The sequence below is a fragment of the Squalius cephalus genome (assembly GCF_949319135.1).
Source record: "Squalius cephalus genome assembly, chromosome: 12".
Classification (NCBI taxonomy): Eukaryota; Metazoa; Chordata; class Actinopteri; order Cypriniformes; family Leuciscidae; genus Squalius; species Squalius cephalus.
In genome coordinates this window covers 7,860,810-7,879,923 of record NC_137133.1, presented here as the reverse complement: position 1 = coordinate 7,879,923, position 19,114 = coordinate 7,860,810, and the positions used below count along the sequence as shown (strand labels likewise).

Genomic DNA, 19,114 nt, shown 5'->3' with positions numbered 1-19,114 from the left:
ATTAGTCAATTTAAATGTATTCAGGTCTAAAAATGTATATCACACATAATGGGGAATTAAAAAATGTAAAAAAAAAAAAAAATAGAAAAAATAATAATAATAATGTAAATGTTTTCATTAAATATTAGCCATAAAATAAAAAAACTTTTTTTGGAAAAAAAAACTACATAGTAGCTGTGGGGTCAGATGTCAGTGAATTAATTAATAATTATATTGAGCTTTGACTCCTAATGCAGGAAATACTATTAATCACAAATGTTATTACAAAATATTGAATTTTTTTAAATATTTTTGCCTGGTTGTTTTATGAATATATGAATCATATAAACATGCTTTTAAAAAAAAATCAGTTTTATCTTCATATTTACCCCATGACATGACATGACACTGCTTACCTCTAACAAGGCTAGGTTGTGTGACTGAAATTATATTTCAATGGCCCTATGTTATAAGCTTTCCTCAAATTTCAGTTGAGAGCAGACAGGGTATCTAGATAATACATTCACACAAACACTCACACTCTTGTTCTAAATTACCTCTCCTCCTCCTAAAAGCCTGCACTTCCTGTAGAGACAGGAAGCACTCACTCAGTTAAGCAGCCAGTCTCTACTGATTTCCTGAGATTTAAACAGAGGAACCATTCAGGCCCTTTACGCAAATGTTAGCATTCTCTCACTCCCTCTATCACACACACACACACACATTCACACAATAATGAAGTGTATTGGCATGACAACACTCAAACAGTGATTCAATAACTACTTTATCTTTATCAAGAAAGGGACATATTAGTCAACATCCCAACAAACCCACAGGAAAACAGCATGCTATTTCCCTCACATCATATCTGATAATGTCCAGACTACATATGTGTATGAGAGAGTAATCATATCGCATGAACCTATTCTTTGGCAGTTCAAATATAATATGATATGATATTAAATCAGTGCAGCAGAGATAATAAGAGAGAAATAGAGTGTGGTTGACTGTAAACCTATACAAAACAGTATGAAAATGTTTATTGTGCAATAAAATAGGGGTTCTTTAACCCTCTCTGTGTGTGAATTTACAAGTAATCGAAGATCCCGCCACCCACCGAAGAGCACACACACGCCCCCACACACACCGGTCAGGTTTAATGGGCAGAGCAGTGTTTGACCTTTCACCTCAAAACCCTAAAGCAGAAACTTCGACCATTAAACAGTCCCTCCAAGCCTATTATCCAATCAAACGCATCAGCGCGCACATCTGGATACTGCATGAGTGTGTGTGTAACGTAAGAGTGCAGAGATGATTAATGCAGGGGGTGCATGGCAGACTGCAGTGTCATTAAGATGTTTAAACGTGACATGAAAAAGTGCTCTAGTTTCACTGGCTTAACCAGACCCTTCAAACTACCGTGTAGTTTAGCCAGTGTGTGCATGCACATGTGCACTGGTGAACGAATAAAAAAGGAGGAAGAATGTATGAAATTATACAAAGAGAAGACAGACAGACAGACAGACAGACAGACAGACAGACAGACAGACAGACAGACAGACAGACAGATAGACAGACAGATAGGCAGACAGATAGATAGATAGATAGATAGATAGATAGATAGACAGATAGATAGAAATGACAAATAGACATGACATATGACAGATAGATAGATAGATAGATATGACAGACAGAGAGACAGATAGACAGACAGAGAGACAGATAGACAGACAGATAGACAGAGACAGATAGACAGAGACAGATAGACAGATAGATAGATATGACAGACAGAGAGACATAGACAGACAGATAGACAGATAGATAGATAGATAGATAGATAGATAGATAGATAGATAGATAGATAGATAGATAGATAGATAGATAGATAGATAGATAGATAGATAGATAGATAGAAATGACAAATAGACATGACATATGACAGATAGATAGATAGATAGATAGATATGACAGACAGAGAGACAGATAGACAGATAGAGAGACAGATAGACAGACAGACAGACAGACAGACAGACAGACAGACAGACAGACAGACAGACAGACAGACAGACAGACAGACAGACAGACAGACAGACAGACAGACAGACAGACAGACAGACAGATAGATAGATAGATAGATAGATAGATAGATAGATAGATAGATAGATAGATAGATAGATAGATAGATAGATAGATAGATAGATAGATAGATAGATAGATAGATAGATAGATAGATAGATAGATAGACAGACAGACAGACAGACAGACAGACAGACAGACAGACAGACAGACAGACAGACAGATAGATAGATAGATAGATAGATAGACAGACAGACAGACAGGCAGACAGACAGGTAGATATGACAGACAGAAACACAGACACATAGATATGATAAGACAGACAGATAGATAGATAGATATGACAGACAAAGAGACAGATAGACAGACAGATAGACAGATAGATAGATAGATAGACAGACAGATAGACAGATAGATAGATAGATAGATAGATAGACAGACAGACAGGCAGACAGACAGGCAGACAGACAGGCAGACAGACAGGTAGATATGACAGACAGAAACACAGACACATAGATATGATAGGACAGACAGATAGGTAGGTAGGACAGACAGACACACACATATAACAACAATAGATACAACAACAGAGATAGATAGAACAATAGATAGAACAAGACATATCGAACAACACAGACAAACAGAACAATCGATAGAACAATAGATACATATAGACAGAACGACAGATACATAAATAGACAGACAGAGGGATCGAGAAAGACAGACAGACAGATGTGCAGAAGTGTGTGTGTATGCATGACTGAACGTGGAGATTCAGGACTGTGTGGAGCTCAGAGTGGGTCCTGTTTCTCTGTGTAGAGATGTATTTGTTATTTCTATTATTTAAGACAAATGTAAAAGGCAAGAGACAAACAGTGGTGCACCTGTGAAATGTGGCCCCAGGGAAACACATGGCTCTTCAACTATTTCCTGGCCTTAAGGGAGGGGCAAAGCAGAACCAGATGAGGAGGTGACTGGATCAGCCAGGTCAGATTGGGCTGGATAAGGACGTGTGTGTGTGTGAATGTGTGTTTGTATGTATGCACATATAGGAAAGGTGTTGTGTTCACTTCTCAAGCAACTCAACAAAGACTATTGAACCCAGACATGCAACACGTGATGAAAGATGATGGAGTCCTGAAAGCATCATTTAAAACATGTCAGTTAAGTGTGTGAGATGCTCCATTAGATCCAGCGGGTGAAAAGGTAAGAAAACTCATTAAGTCACTTATCACCTCTTCACGTATACACACGGGCCGTCAAAGGATGGCCAGTTACATTAGCCTGTAGTCACCGAAGGGATGCTTTTGAATTCTCGAGGCGGGCACACTGACAGACATACAGCAGGGCATGATATTACCCACATATCTAAACACACTGCCGCACACAAACACGTTTACACACACACACATCACACCGAGGCTCCACAAATCTCCCTCCTCTTACATGACAGTATAGTTTGATGGCCACCTGTGTCCGTCACAACATCAGATTTTTAGATACATGGGTAACGTGGTCACGTATTGCTATGGAAACTCTATTCATCGCTAAAGCCAGTGCCTGTCATCACAAAGATTACCACAGCTGACTGATGACCCAACAGCAGACTGTGAATGTGGACAGCACACACACACACTCTCAAAGGAGAAAGTTGAGCTCTCCTGTTTCAGTGAGTGTGGGTTGATCGGCAGGAGCTTCTACAGGATTTATTACATTCTACATTTGTTCACCAGATTATAGAAATCATACACACACTCAGCTGTGGGTAATACACACACACACACAAAAAATTGTGGTTTTAGTATTTCTTCTGTTACTGTACAAGAGTACAGAGTACAAGAAAAATTATAAAACAATAATGTAAATGTAATGCAATGTAATATACAATAAATGAATAAGTGAATAAAGGAATTAATAAACATAATATTAATAATATATATATACACTACCAAGGCTGCATTTATTTGTCCAAAAATACAGTAAAAACTGTAATATCGTGAAATATTATTATAATTTAAAATAACCATTTTCTATTTAAATATATTTTAAAATGTAATTTATTCCTGTGATGGCAAAGCTGAATTATCAACATCATTACTCTTTAGTGTCACATGATTCTTCAGAAATTGTAATTTGGCGCTTAAGAAACATTCCTTATTTAATATCAATGTTGAAAACAGTTAAATGTTTTTGTGGAAACTATGATACATCTTTTTCAGGATTCTTTAATGAATATAAAAGTCAAAAGAACAGCATTTATTTTTGTACTGTAACATTATCAAAGTCTGTCACTTTTGATCAATTTAATGAAAAAAAAAAAAGAAAAAAAAGGATTTTAAGAGTCGTGCATATTTACTATTTCTAAAAAAAGTAGTAAATAAATACATTCTCATCCTACAATTTTAAAAAAAGCAGTGTGCAGTATTTATAGGCCGCAAGAGCAGTACACTTATCTTCCATTCTCAACAGACAGACAGATCAAGAGCAAAGGACACACACACTATGTTCCTTTAGTGTTTCCAGAATAATGTGTTACAGTGGTTCTCTCTCTCTCTCTCTCTCTCTCTCTCTCTCTCTCTCTCTCTCTCTCTCTCTCTCTCTCTCTCTCTCTCTCTCTCTCTCTCTCTCTCTCTCTCTCTCTCTCTCTCTCTCTCTCTCTCTCTCTCTCTCTCTCTCTCTCTCTCTCTCTCTCTCTCTCTCTCTCTCTCTCTCTCTCTCTCTCTCTCTGACTTTGTGTGAATGTGTGTCCATGTGACATATGCTGCCCTAACAACTGTTATTTTTACTGGCAAACCCCAACATTACAAAAGAAAAGTGCCTGTGTGTACTTAATTTTTCCATCCAATAATGTATGACATTAATGGTCTTTCCTGCTTATTAATAATTCATGACAGATATATAAAAAAAATTGTGCACACGAGTGACTCTGGATAAATAAATGATGAAACGGGAGTGACAGATACAGAAACATCTGTCAGCTTTACAGGACAAAACCAAAAGACAGAAGAAGAAAAAAAAGAGGGAGAGTCAGAGAGACAGAAAGCAAATATGAATTATTTATGAGTGGAATAACGTGACAGATGTGGGATATTTTCATTTCCAGTAAGTAAATGCAACTCACAAACACACACACACACACACCATTTATACACCATTTACACACCAGAACTTTGCATCACTTCAAACGGTGTGGTCTGGACTTCCTCTCACGCTCTAATGGACAAACAAGGCCTGTCTTGAGTCTTGAGACTTGCACACACACACACCTTCACTGCTGAGAGACTCAAATGATTAATCTATTAACTTTTACACCATTTCAATACTATAATACATTACTTTAAAGTTGAATTCCCTTGACAGTGATACAGCAACACAGTATGGACATGTCATTGACACTAACTAAAAATCCAAGTATTAATAGATAAGATTAATACATTTATTTTAAAACTCATGTACATGCTTAAAGGGATAGTCCATGTCGTTCCAAACCTGTACAAACTTTATTCAACAGTGTTCACTTTTTATTATCATACAATGCAAGTCAATGGGGTCCAACAACACTGGACCCCACTGACTTTCAACTTGTATGGACAATTTTTTTTTTCAAAATATCTTCTTTTGAGTTCCATGGAAGAAAGAAAGTCATACAGGTTTGGAACGACATGAGCGTGAGCAAATGATGACAGAATTTACATTTTTGTCTTAACTATCCCTTTAATTGCAGTCACATTGTACTATTATTAAAATCTGTCTTCATGGCGAAAACTGTGTGTCTCTGTTTAAAGGTGGACAAAAAGCAAACAGAAACTTTGACGCAGCTTTTTAGTGAGGATTAACGTTGCGGTAACATTGTGTCACGGTTAGACTCGGCTGTGTGGAAAACTGGTGTGCTAACATGGAGGAAAGTGGGAAAATGTGGGCTGTTGCAAACCATGGTACACAGTCATGAATGGCACAACACACACACACACACACACACACACACATACACTCACACACCCCTCGTTACTTTCTGTGGTGAGTCAACAGAGGGTTAGATTTACTTATTTGGTCTCGATGTTGCAAAAGACAAAAACTCTGGAGCTTAATATAGAAGCTGTCAGGGGAAATATGCGACTCCACTGAATGATGGAGTGTGAATAAATATGTGTGTCTGTGTGTGTGTACGTGTGTGAGTGTCTCCACTGTAATGACAGACTTTGGCTGCTGAGTACGCAAGAGAAAAATGAAATGGACAGAAAATGGAGCGACATAGGAGGTCTGTAACTCAGTGAGAAAGGACAAGGTGAGAGGTGACGGAGAGGTCAGCCAGGTCTGGGATCGAGAGCGTATGGGTGTGACTCCACACTAAGAGAAAACAGACGTTAGCTGAGGGAGCCTGATATTACAGCGGCATTAGAAACGGTGGTGAGTCTTCATATCTATTCCAGAGAATGAACAGACCGCAGACCATTAGACTGGATACATCCCTGGAGTCATTAGTTTCTAGTCACGGAGAAACCGTGCATGTGCAAGAGAAGAAAGAGACAAACAAGTTCTGCTCCAAAACCTAGTAAGCTGTCTCTCTGCCCACCGTCTACGTAGGCAGCGTTCGAACTGTAATGGAGCCTCAGAAGTGACCGATTTGGAACGCTCTACATAGGCAGCAGTGCAGTACAAAAATAGCACTCCTCACTGGAAACCAGACTTATAATAAACAGAGTTTGATGTTAGCATGTTGATAGGCTAATGGGGAAATAAATAAGCATTATAATACATAAATTACAATACAGTTTTCAACATTGATAATAATAAGAAATGTTTTTGAGCACCAAATCAGCATTTTAAAATGATTTCTGGAGGATCATGTGACACTGAAGACTGGAGTAATGACTGCTTTGCCATTTTTTAAAACATTAAAATAGAACATTTTAATGTAATAATTAGATTAATGTATTTATTAATGATTTTTTTATTGTATTGATATAAATGCAGTCTTGAATTTTTTTTTTGAATGATAGTGTTTATTTAAATATTTAAATTGCACACTATTTTATTATTAATAATAATAATAATAATAATAATAATAAAACAACAATTATTAAAAATAATTAATTATATTTAATAAAATATTTAATATACGTTTGAATTAAATTTAAATACATTTATAATTTACATTTCTCTCCCATCTGTGGCATCTGGGATTTCTTTTTTAACTGGACTTGTCGCAAGGCATTCTGAGATCACCTTCTTTGTATTATTTATTTATTTCCTCTGGGAAGAAGCGCAACAGATAAAGTCCAATGCAGAAGAAAGGAGGGGAAAAAAAATCATAATAATATATCAGGGTTTTATTTAACTATAGCTATAACTATACACTACACTGTACTACAACTATTTTATAAATTACATATTGATGTAATATCAGTTCCAGTATGAAGTATGTTGGAGCTTTTGGAACAGCCTTTGAGTCGGGAACACGCCTAAGATGCATTAATATGCTCACTAGATTTTGGAACAAAGCCACAAAAAAAAAAAAAAAAAAAACTTATAGACTGAATGCATATGAACAACAGAAAGCCGACGAGCGAAGAGCTTCTTAACTCACTGAGGCTGTATTGCAATGTTCATTTTCTGCGCCGCACTGCCAAAGCACAGGCATGATAACAGAACAATGTGATAAAATTCATCTCTTTCATCCACTTTCTAAGACTCTCCTCCACTCAATAATTCTTTTCCTTCCTTTCCTATCTCCCCTCTCCCACTCCCTCTCTCCCTCATATCTTCAGCTCGGTGAGAGGCTGAAAGTTGAGGATTCTGGTTACAGAGGGCATGTGAAGAGAGGGGAGAAAAAAAGGGAGAAAACGAAACGAGAGCATCTGCTTTCATCCTCATCACAGTGGGGAAGAGCTCAGCCATGTCAATCACACAGACAGCCAGCTGCCACACACACACACACACACACACACACAGATGCAGTGGAATAAACCCACATTCTTCATATGAGAGGAGAAGCATACAAACCGAGGAGTCTAACAGTCGCTCACAAACACCTCCTCTCAGCATAGAGAGCTTTACACAAGCTCAGGAATGCCCTGTGTTAAATGCTCTGCTAAATCAACCTTAAAATCAGCCCTTTCCCTAGATCACCTTACATATTGTGGGTGTGTGTGTACTCGTGTGTATCTGTACGTTAGCGGCTTTTAAAGCTTGTACTCCAAGTTCTCCCACATGAAATGAGGGAATGAATACGTGCGCGCACACACACACACACACACACACACACACACACATTAAGGTGGTCTCAGCTTGCAGCTGTGTTTATTTATTCTGCTGGATGCTGGCCACTGGAGTTTAAGGCCCCCACCTCCTACCCCCACCCCAAAATAAAAAAAACACTCTCACAAAACCACCCACTTCATACCAAAATACCCATCAGAGCATCAAATCCTACCAACCCCTATACAGCCACCCGCCCGCCGCCTATCACAAAACATACCCAACTCACTTACACTCTGACATTACAGTGTTTGTTACATCACAGGTCAGACATTATGACATATCCATATATCTGTGTGTGACTGATGCAAAGCTGTTCAATTTTTTAGGGTTCTTTGATGTATAGACAGTTCAAAGAACAGAATTATTGAACAGAAATGAAATGCATTCCTGCTGAATAAAAGTATGAATTTAACTAAAAAAAAAACAACAACAAAAAACCTTACTGATCCCAATATCTTGAACCTTAGTGTATATACTGTATTGTATGTAGTATATGTATATTATACTGATTATAAATATTATTAATAATAAATGTAATAATGAATGAAACTGTTTTTGAAAACAAAACCGTGGCTATTTTGAGTAGGACATTATTTTACACTGATTTTATGGATGCGTGCAACACACACAGACACATACATTTACACAGATATTACAAAATATCCTATTGGCTGCAAAAGTTCCAGCTGGTTTCCCAGTCTCCTCTGAAAACAATCTCCTCATCTTACTGTAATAATCCAATGCGGTGTTCTTACAAAGCATTACAACTTTGAAAGAAGAGTCTCTCTGAGTGAAGGGTCATTGCAGGTACAGTCGGTCGCCAAGCTAATGAGTGATTTGATTGGCCGTCGTGTTCTCGTAAAGACCAGCGTGATTCATCTCCGAGCTCTCTTTAGTACGCGATTGGTCGGTGGTGCGGATAGATGCGAGAGGTGAGAACGAGGACAAAATCATTTTGTTGCTGGAGAAACAAAGTGGTCTGAGGTGAAATCATCTTAAAAATAACAAAAACATCAGCAACCTCTAAGACCCCGTCGAGAGTTTTATGCTATCAGCTCAGCCTGTGTGTTTTCACAGGAATCTTTGAACTTCACTTCATTTGCGCCCTGATTTTATGTATGTTTTTAGTGGAGGCCTGAAAGTCTGAATTCCATAAAACTATAAAGCTTCACGTTTCAAACAGCTTATTAAGTCATACAAACAGCGAACCAATTAAAACGGTCCGCGGTTCAAGAGTTTACACAAACATACAGTGTTCATCTCCCACTGCCTCAACTACATAGAGTCATATCTGTACGCTTATACTCAAAATACACACTCGGGCGCACAGACATGAATAGAAAAGGTTTTGATCTCACACAGTACAGTTAAAAGGTGTTGGGTCACTATGATTTATTAATGTTTCTGAAAGAAGTCTGTTATTGCTACCAAGGCTGAATTTAATTGATACAGTAAAAATAGTAAAATTGTGAAATATTACAATTTAAAATAACTTTTTTTATTTTATTCCTGTGATGGCAAAGCTGAATTTTCAGCAGCAAATTAATTTTTTTAAATAAATCCTACTGACCGCAAATTTTTTGAACTGTTGTGTACACACATTTATGACAGTATAAACAGTAATGGTGACTGATGGCGCTTGACATGTTCAAAGACGCGTCTCCAGTGTGTATCACAAAAAACTCACTTTCAAACAGGTCTTATGTCTGTCATTAAAGGTTTTGCACAGACTTGAATAGCATGTGGATGAATCGTGAATCTACAGTGCCAACAAAAGATGATTGACAATTGAAAAATTTAAACCTATGGATCTGACAAGAGATTTTTACATTTTTGCACTTTGCCTGGAGGTAAAATACATGGAGTAGAATACATGGACTGTTTCTGTAGCAAACCGCACTGATCTACTCCATCTACACACACACACACACAACTCTCACAAACATACACACGCTCACAGCTTTGGTCCGATTTCCCGAAATCTGCCCCAGTCCTGAGCCACATAAACCTGGCTGCATGATTCAGCCGCCTGGAATACCAGCGTTCCCACAGGAAACCTGGAGCAGCTCACACATGTATGCACATACACACACAAACCTAAAGCTCCCACTCTGGCAAAAACCTAAAGGAACTAAAGGTCTCTCTAATCCAGGATAAACACGACAGCATGGTTGTGCACTCAGAGGGTAATTACAAGCAAATTGAAAAGAAAGTGCAAGGTCAAAATACATATTACATATGGCAGACCAAAATGAATTTATAGTTCCAAATCTGAATATATAGTTGTATATTAAATTATATGAATATAACATTACTTTTTTCCACTATATATTTTATATAATCGGCTATACACACACACACACACACACACACACACATACAGGAATGCATATACAGTGAGGAAAATACGTATTTGAACACCCTGCTATTTTGCAAGTTCTCCCACTTTGAAATCATGGAGGGGTCTGAAATTGTCATCGTAGGTGCATGTCCACTGTGAGAGACATAATCTAAAAAAAAAAAATCCAGAAATCACAATATATGATTTTTTAACTATTTATTTGTATGATACAGCTGCAAATAAGTATTTGAACACCTGTCTATCAGCTAGAATTCTGACCCTCAAAGACTTGTTAGTCTGCCTTTAAAATGTCCACCTCCACTCCATTTATTATCCTAAATTAGATGCACCTGTTTGAGGTCGTTAGCTGCATAAAGACACCTGTCCACCCCATACAATCAGTAAGAATCCAACTACTAACATGGCCAAGACCAAAGAGCTGTCCAAAGACACTAGAGACAAAATTGTACACCTCCACAAGGCTGGAGAGGGCTACGGGGAAATTGCCAAGCAGCTTGGTGAAAAAAGGTCCACTGTTGGAGCAATCATTAGAAAATGGAAGAAGCTAAACATGACTGTCAATCTCCCTCGGACTGGGGCTCCATGCAAGATCTCACCTCGTGGGGTCTCAATGATCCTAAGAAAGGTGAGAAATCAGCCCAGAACTACACGGGAGGAGCTGGTCAATGACCTGAAAAGAGCTGGGACCACCGTTTCCAAGGTTACTGTTGGTAATACACTAAGACGTCATGGTTTGAAATCATGCATGGCACGGAAGGTTCCCCTGCTTAAACCAGCACATGTCAAGGCCCGTCTTAAGTTTGCCAATGACCATTTGGATGATCCAGAGGAGTCATGGGAGAAAGTCATGTGGTCAGATGAGACCAAAATAGAACTTTTTGGTCATAATTCCACTAAACGTGTTTGGAGGAAGAAGAATGATGAGTACCATCCCAAGAACACCATCCCTACTGTGAAGCATGGGGGTGGTAGCATCATGCTTTGGGGGTGTTTTTCTGCACATGGGACAGGGCGACTGCACTGTATTAAGGAGAGGATGACCGGGGCCATGTATTGCGAGATTTTGGGGAACAACCTCCTTCCCTCAGTTAGAGCATTGAAGATGGGTCGAGGCTGGGTCTTCCAACATGACAATGACCCGAAGCACACAGCCAGGATAACCAAGGAGTGGCTCTGTAAGAAGCATATCAAGGTTCTGGCGTGACCTAGCCAGTCTCCAGACCTAAACCCAATAGAGAATCTTTGGAGGGACCTCAAACTCCGTGTTTCTCAGCTCAGAAACCTGACTGATCTAGAGAAGATCTGTGTGGAGGAGTGGGCCAAAATCCCTCCTGCAGTGTGTGCAAACCTGGTGAAAAACTACAGGAAACGTTTGACCTCTGTAATTGCAAACAAAGGCTACTGTACCAAATATTAACATTAATTTTCTCAGGTGTTCAAATACTTATTTGCAGCTGTATCATACAAATAAATAGTTAAAAAAAATCATACATTGTGATTTCTGGATTTTTTTTTTTTAGATTATGTCTCTCACAGTGGACATGCACCTACGATGACAATTTCAGACCCCTCCATGATTTCTAAGTGGGAGAACTTGCAAAATAGCAGGGTGTTCAAATACTTATTTTCCTCACTGTACATACACATACACTACCATTCAGAAGTTTGGAGTTTTGATATTAATATTCTATTTGTACTATATTTTAAAATGTAATTCATTCCCTTTAAAATAAATATAATTTATTTCATTTATAGCATGTTGAGCGGTGAACTTGACAAAAACAATGAGAAATGCTTAACATCACTTTCTACAATGAAGTTGTTTTGGGGTCCCTTGGTGGACTCGATTCAATGGGCAGACCGAATTTGGATGACAACGGAAACAGACAGCAGAAGTGGAAGTGCAGTTGCAAATTACTACTCAACAAGTGAGAAATAATCATTTGTCAATAGGTTGCTGATGATTTCATGCACTGTTGCTCTCATTCTGGATTCCAGTTTATCAGGAATTTTGTGATCTTTATCATAAAAAGCTGGCTGATACATGTTGAAATAATTATGGAGAAATAACATGCGACCACTGGATTCCTTTCTTTAAAAAAAATAGCAACAGACGACAACTGAACTGATGTACACTTTGTATCACTCATTACTACAAATAGTAATGCTTGTAAAAACAGTACTAACTAAGAATGCAGACAGCTATTAAACAGGAATGCACATTGCATCGACAGTAACAACAAGCTAAATGATGAGAACAAGAAATCAATTATGCAATCCAGCAGACCTAATACAATGAATTCTCACACAACCCTTCTCCAAACTTTTGGTTTTTAAAGTAGGGCAAGTCATCACTACCTCATATTATGAATCATCAATGTGTTGCATGCAACTCATACAAAAGCATGTGCACCATTTTTATATAATACAGAGTCTGTCTTTCAACATATATTCATGATTTATCAGATTTCATATAATTAATTAATTAATATTAAAGATCTGTAAATGTATATAATGATTCAAATAAATATAGATATCTATCTACATATACTTTTTTTTTTAAAGATGCCCTCATCTCAAACGAATGCTAAATCAGTATGCTGATCATCGGATTAAATTAAAATTAGTCTAAATGAGATTTTGTGTAAGATGTTTGAGTCCAAAATACAAGGCTGAAATCTCAATTGAGCCCTCACACTCATACAGACAACGTGGCAACAGTTTGGTGTGTAACGTAGCATGGAAGAACTTGACGTCTATTGGAGACGTAGACCTACATGAATTGCTATTTGTAGTCATTCAGTCCTACACACAATCACATGTAAAAAGTCCTCAAAACAATTGAACACTGGATTTGTGAGTGTGTGCGAGTACCTCCACATAATCTTTGGCATGGCCCCAGTCACGCTTAGAGTCCAAATTGCCCAGGCTGAAGCACTGCAACTGCCCGAGATGGATCTTTGCCACAGACCGACTGATCTTCCTAGTTACAAAATTCGAACCTGAAAAAACATGTACACACAGATTGGGAAAATATTAGTATGAAGCATTCATTCTGCCTTGCCAGGCTCTTGCCCTCATTTTTCTTTTTTCATTCTTTAATTTTTTCTTGTACCTGTCAGTTGCATTCATTTTGAATCCCCCCCCCCCCCCACCACCTCACCCACCCACCCAACCCCACACATAATGTCAGTGCAAATTTGTGTGTTTCGGCCAAAACGAACAGTTAATGTGTCCCTCTCGTACACACAGGCATAAAAACGCACTAACATTCACACACAGGGATAAAATCAGAGTCTTGTCTAGTCAGTGGACCACCCTGGAGAATCTGTAAGCCAGTCCAAAGTCCTACTGAGCTGCCAGACACACACACATACACACACATGCTTCATCTGTGGGAAACCTTGGACGGTCTCATGTCCTGCTGAGTTGTGCTATAGCTAGAATCAGACAGAGGTGGGAGTTCTAGACGAGAACCTCCACCGCCTATAATACCAGGCCCAGGTCAGAACAGGAACACACTTACTTAAGTGTATAAGTGAATGACGACTATTACGCTCTTGACTTGGGCTAAAGCCTGCTTGTGTGTGCGTTTTTGGCCATAAAAGCTTTCTGTAGAAAATCAGCAATGCCGGGAAGATCATGCCCTATTATTGCTAAGCAAAAGTCACCTACAAATTTGGGCAGGCTAAAACATACCCACACAAAAACTTGTTAAATTGAGTTACTGACATTCTCAAATATCTACATTACAAATATATTAAGCTTTTTTCCACTAAGTTTGATGCTTTTTTTTTTGTTGGGCACTGGTGTTACATCAGACTCAAAGAAAGGATTTTTTTCCTGATTGCCCGGTTAGGCTAGATTTCTACTTGCTCTGCCATCGTATTCCACTGGCCACATCATTTTTCATGAAATTAAATTCATAATTTTATACTTACATTTTATAAATGAATCATTTGAAATATGTAACGGTTTCAGCTATTGTTCAATATTTATTTCCTGCAAGTTTTCATATAAAATGACTGATATAATGTCTACTTTAAATGCAGTGTAAATTGCTTTGAATAAAAGAGTCTCCCAAATGCGTAAATGTAAATTATTAAAATAAGCATTTAGAAGCATCCCTGTAGCTCAAACAGTAGAGAATTGTGCTAGCAACGCCACGATCATGGGTTCGATTCCCAGGAAATGCATTAACTGATAAAATGCCTTATATACAGTACAAATTGTTTTGAATAAAAGCTCTGCCAATTGCATAAATATAAATTTATTTGAAAATTATTTAAAATAATGTTTAAGCATTCATGTAGCTCAAACAGTAGATCATCGCTAGCTACGCCAAGGTCATGAAAATCTATACCTCGAACACAATGCAAGTCAATTTGGATAAAAGCATCTGCCAAATGCAGTGTAAATGTTAAAAATATTATTTATTATTACACACTATTCACACATAAATCGCATTATCAAACGTTAAGTTTTCTTTATTAAAAAAAAAGGCAATGTAGTAAGCAGAATTCGCAACCAAATGTCATAGAAAAGCATGTTTACATTTGCAAGGTACAAAAACGCTTATAGTGATGAAAAAATTTAGGATATAGCACTGACCCGAAACTTTTTCACAGTGGCTCTGAGCCAGTGGGTCATCTTTATTGCTAAGCCCTGATCCGTAAAGTAAGCTAAATGAAAATTCACAAAAATCATAAGTGAACGGACTCTTTCCAAGGCAGGATGTCCGTCATGGGCCCCCCGTGCGCGGGCTGCTGCTATCACAAAGGGCTCTTTCTAATCCGTGCTAAACGCAGCTCACGACCAGGTGCCTGAGCTTGGCACGAGAAGAACAGTTTAAAATACCACACTGTAAACAGCCGGGTCAATCCGTCGTCACAGACACGCCACGGGGGGACTCAAGGATCTGATTTCGGTTCACTCATTTAAAAAAAAGAGGGGAAAAAAAAAAGCGAATCGTAGCCGATTGACCAAACCCTGGTCAGCAATAATGGGTCGGCTATGCGTCTGTGTGCAAGTGTGTTTAAAAGTCCAAGACAGGCCATTTCCGCGCACCGGCTCCTGTTTCCAGTCGGAGTGTAATTAGGCCGTCTCTTAGCACACGGTGGGAAGCTGTGATGAGGAGCAGAGTCGCAGGGAGTCGACCGCAGGGAGCTCTCATCAAGTATAAAACAGCCCAGTTTAGGGCTGGTTTAGACCGTGATTATGCGGACAAGAGCACGGCAAAGCCTCAAAGCAGGCGGCAGACCTGCAGGTGTGCGTGTTGGCAGTGGGAATGTGCCCGGGCTCTGTCAATGCACATTTTAAGAGTAATGAGCAAGGGTAATGTCGAGTATCAAGGCGAAATTTCTAATGGATGGAAAGACGCCCTGCCAAACCAGGTGGAAATAAAGTGCAGTCAAGATGTCTGGTCTATCAGTCACTGACACTCAGATATTTCCAGCATGTGAAAAAAAAAACGACTGTCAGTACAAGGCCCTGTTCCTGTGTCTTGACACATGTCTGAACACACATTCATGCAGATGTACACACAAGAACGCATACACTACCATCGGATTGCCACGTTCATTTAAACGAATGACAAAAACACACACCAGCACCCTGATCTCTTTCAGAACCGGCAAAGTTGCGGTGTCAAAACAGAAAAACAGTAACAGGGCTCAAAAATGCAGATGGCCTGCAGACCAGGGAGTCGGTGTGAGACAGTTTCGGGCCTGAATGGTCCTGAATGACTGAATGGTCACTTGCCGTACTGGGTAAGTACTGTGTTTTACTCTCTTTTTTAAAATTATGTACAGTACATGCAATGTATAATAAACATATTTTTAAAAATCATTTTTCATTAAAAAAAAATTCAATGTATAAATGTAAAATTATAAATGTAAAATGTAAAATTCTATCCAAAAAAAATTTTTTTATATAATAAATTGTATCGTAAATATAATACATTTTTATATATATATATATATATATATATATATATATATATATATATATATATATATATATATATATAAAATGAACCTCACATACTTAAAAATCCTAGGTAGTTACATTAGACAACAGCTTTTTTACAGACAAAAAGAAAAATAATTCCAAATTAGTATTCAAATCAATCAATCAAAATATAGGTCACATGACAAAGACTGCAAGTCTATTTTTGACCTTGTTTTGCAAGAGTTTTTGTCTCTTTATAATATTTTTATGAAATAATGATAATACAAATAATTGTGTTGGGGCCAGTGAAAACACTGCGGGGCAAGAAGAGAATGTGAACTACTGGCACAAGCGGGCAATCAGAAAAAAAATCCTTATTTTTGAGCGCAAAGTAACAAACTATGCCAGCTTTAGAGTGCATGTGGGAGTGTGTAGGAAAGATAGAGAGTGAGAGATACAAGGTGAGGAGTGATGTTTAATTTGAGACATTAAAGGAGCATCTCGTTTACTTCCCTTCTTTGTTGCCATGACTGCACGACAACACAAACACAGGTGTGTGAGGTGAGTAGTCAAGAAGTGAAAGAGCAAAACATCTCACAGCTCATCCAGCAGTGTGTACGTGTGCGCGTGTGTGTCTGCGATAGGTGAGAGGTCCATCGACACCTTCATACAGGTGCAGCCTGTTCACCTGGAGAGGTTTAACTTCTTAAAACGCTCGTCTTTCAACAGGAAAGAGGGAATGTGAGCAAACAAAAAGACGAGAGATGAGTGTGTAATGGAGGAGCCCTTTAGATGTTGTCTGATTGACTGGCATGACCATTTCTCTCATCTAGAACTACACACTATTAGACGTACGAATCTGAATAGGTGTCAAAGTGCAACTAGTTTCACATGCGCACACACCCCAGACGTCTGTGGTGGATTTGTAACAGATTATTTTACTCTTCTCATCTTTCGTAAACTCTTTCGTAGCTGGTTTGTTTATTGGTGTAAGTGGACACCGGCTGAAATTCCGAAGTGAATTCCAAACCAGATTAACTCATCATCGCCGGCCCGCCCAATGACGGGAGGCTACCACGGCGATCGGACAGGAAATGAAGTTGGCTTTTTTCACACTATCCCATCCATCTCTCCCCCTGTCTAGCTATCTCTAACCCTCCTCCACCCCTGTACTCCCTTTTTCCTCGTCTTCCTTCAACACACACACACACAGTTGGTTAAAAGTCTAGTCGGCAATGTTTGTCTCACCGGCGTAAAAATTCTTGCACCTAACGCAAGTGGATGATATCACTGCTCTTCCTGTGCTCTGAGGTTGTGGGTGGGGGCACAGAACAACACTCTTGTTGTTGAGAAGATGTCATGGCTGCACCCTTTACCAAATGTTGTGTCATGATACTCCCCCGTAAACCAATCACAATGAAGCTGGCCACACACAACATTCTCCCTGGACTCTTGCATCACTTCCTTCACTGTAGTCTGCAACACTGTTATTAGCTGCGTCCGAAACTGCTCCCTATCCACTATATAGTGCACTATATCGGGTGTCGGCCATTTTGTAGTGGTGTCCGGATTCTGAGTGAACGACATCATTCCTTACATTCGTTCACTACTTTCACCCACAATCCTCTCTGAATTCGAGTGTACATTCAATGTACACTTGCTGAAGCACTATTTCCCACAATCCATTGCGGAGAGGACTGAGCTCCCGTTAAAGTGCGGGAGTGAGCGAGTTTAAACCAGAAATTGCTTTACAGCTTTCTTATTTTTGCTTTAACATTTATTTCATGCTAGTTTTTTTTTTTTTTAGTTTTTTAAATATTTTTTATTAATCATTACTTGAATAAAACATTAAAATATTGAGACAATATTATATAGATGAATTTTAAAATGAAATGAAATGATATTAATAAGGTACATTTTATAGGTATATATTTTTTTATTAAAATATATTATTTAGGCATTAACTCAATTTAATGTGTTTTACTAACAGCCAGGTGTTTTAATAATTTGTGGCATTGTTGTTAATTCGTTAAACTGTAAAGAAGAGATATTGAATGTAATTGTAACAGTCGCCTGAGGCGCTCAACGACCACGCCATCTGTGAGCGTGAGAGTTTCTAACAATTTCAATCGATGAAACTACAAAGCTGGCACGGTATGGTATATATATAATTACAAAATAAAGTCATTATGATTGTTATTGTTGTTAATATTATTTTATAAAGTATTAACATGTAAGACAAAAGGAGTTTTATCACTACGTGTGACGAAGCCGTTTCTGCGACAGCTCCGGCTCTCCGACGCACAGTGTATACATCAGCGTCCAAATTCACTCACTTCATTTCGTTCACTCCTTGCAGATATAGTGCACTCAAATGCCATACACTATATAGGGATTAGTGAATGAGTGAACGAGTGAGCAGTTTCGGACACAGCAATTGCATGTTTTAAAACCTAGTGAGCCATCTTGATGTCTTGATTTGTTGGC

General features: G+C 38.4%; 1 protein-coding gene across 2 annotated transcripts in view; it reads right to left on the bottom strand.

Moving 5' to 3' along the window:
* gmds (GDP-mannose 4,6-dehydratase) overlaps window positions 1–19,114 on the bottom strand; it is a 64,893-nt gene that overhangs the window by 25,407 nt on the left and 20,372 nt on the right. For both annotated transcript variants that reach the window (XM_079888505.1, XM_079888504.1), the window contains one exon: window positions 13,553–13,680. In XM_079888505.1, the coding sequence (XP_079744631.1) occupies window positions 13,553–13,680 (128 nt within the window). The remainder of the gene's footprint in view (window positions 1–13,552; window positions 13,681–19,114) is intronic.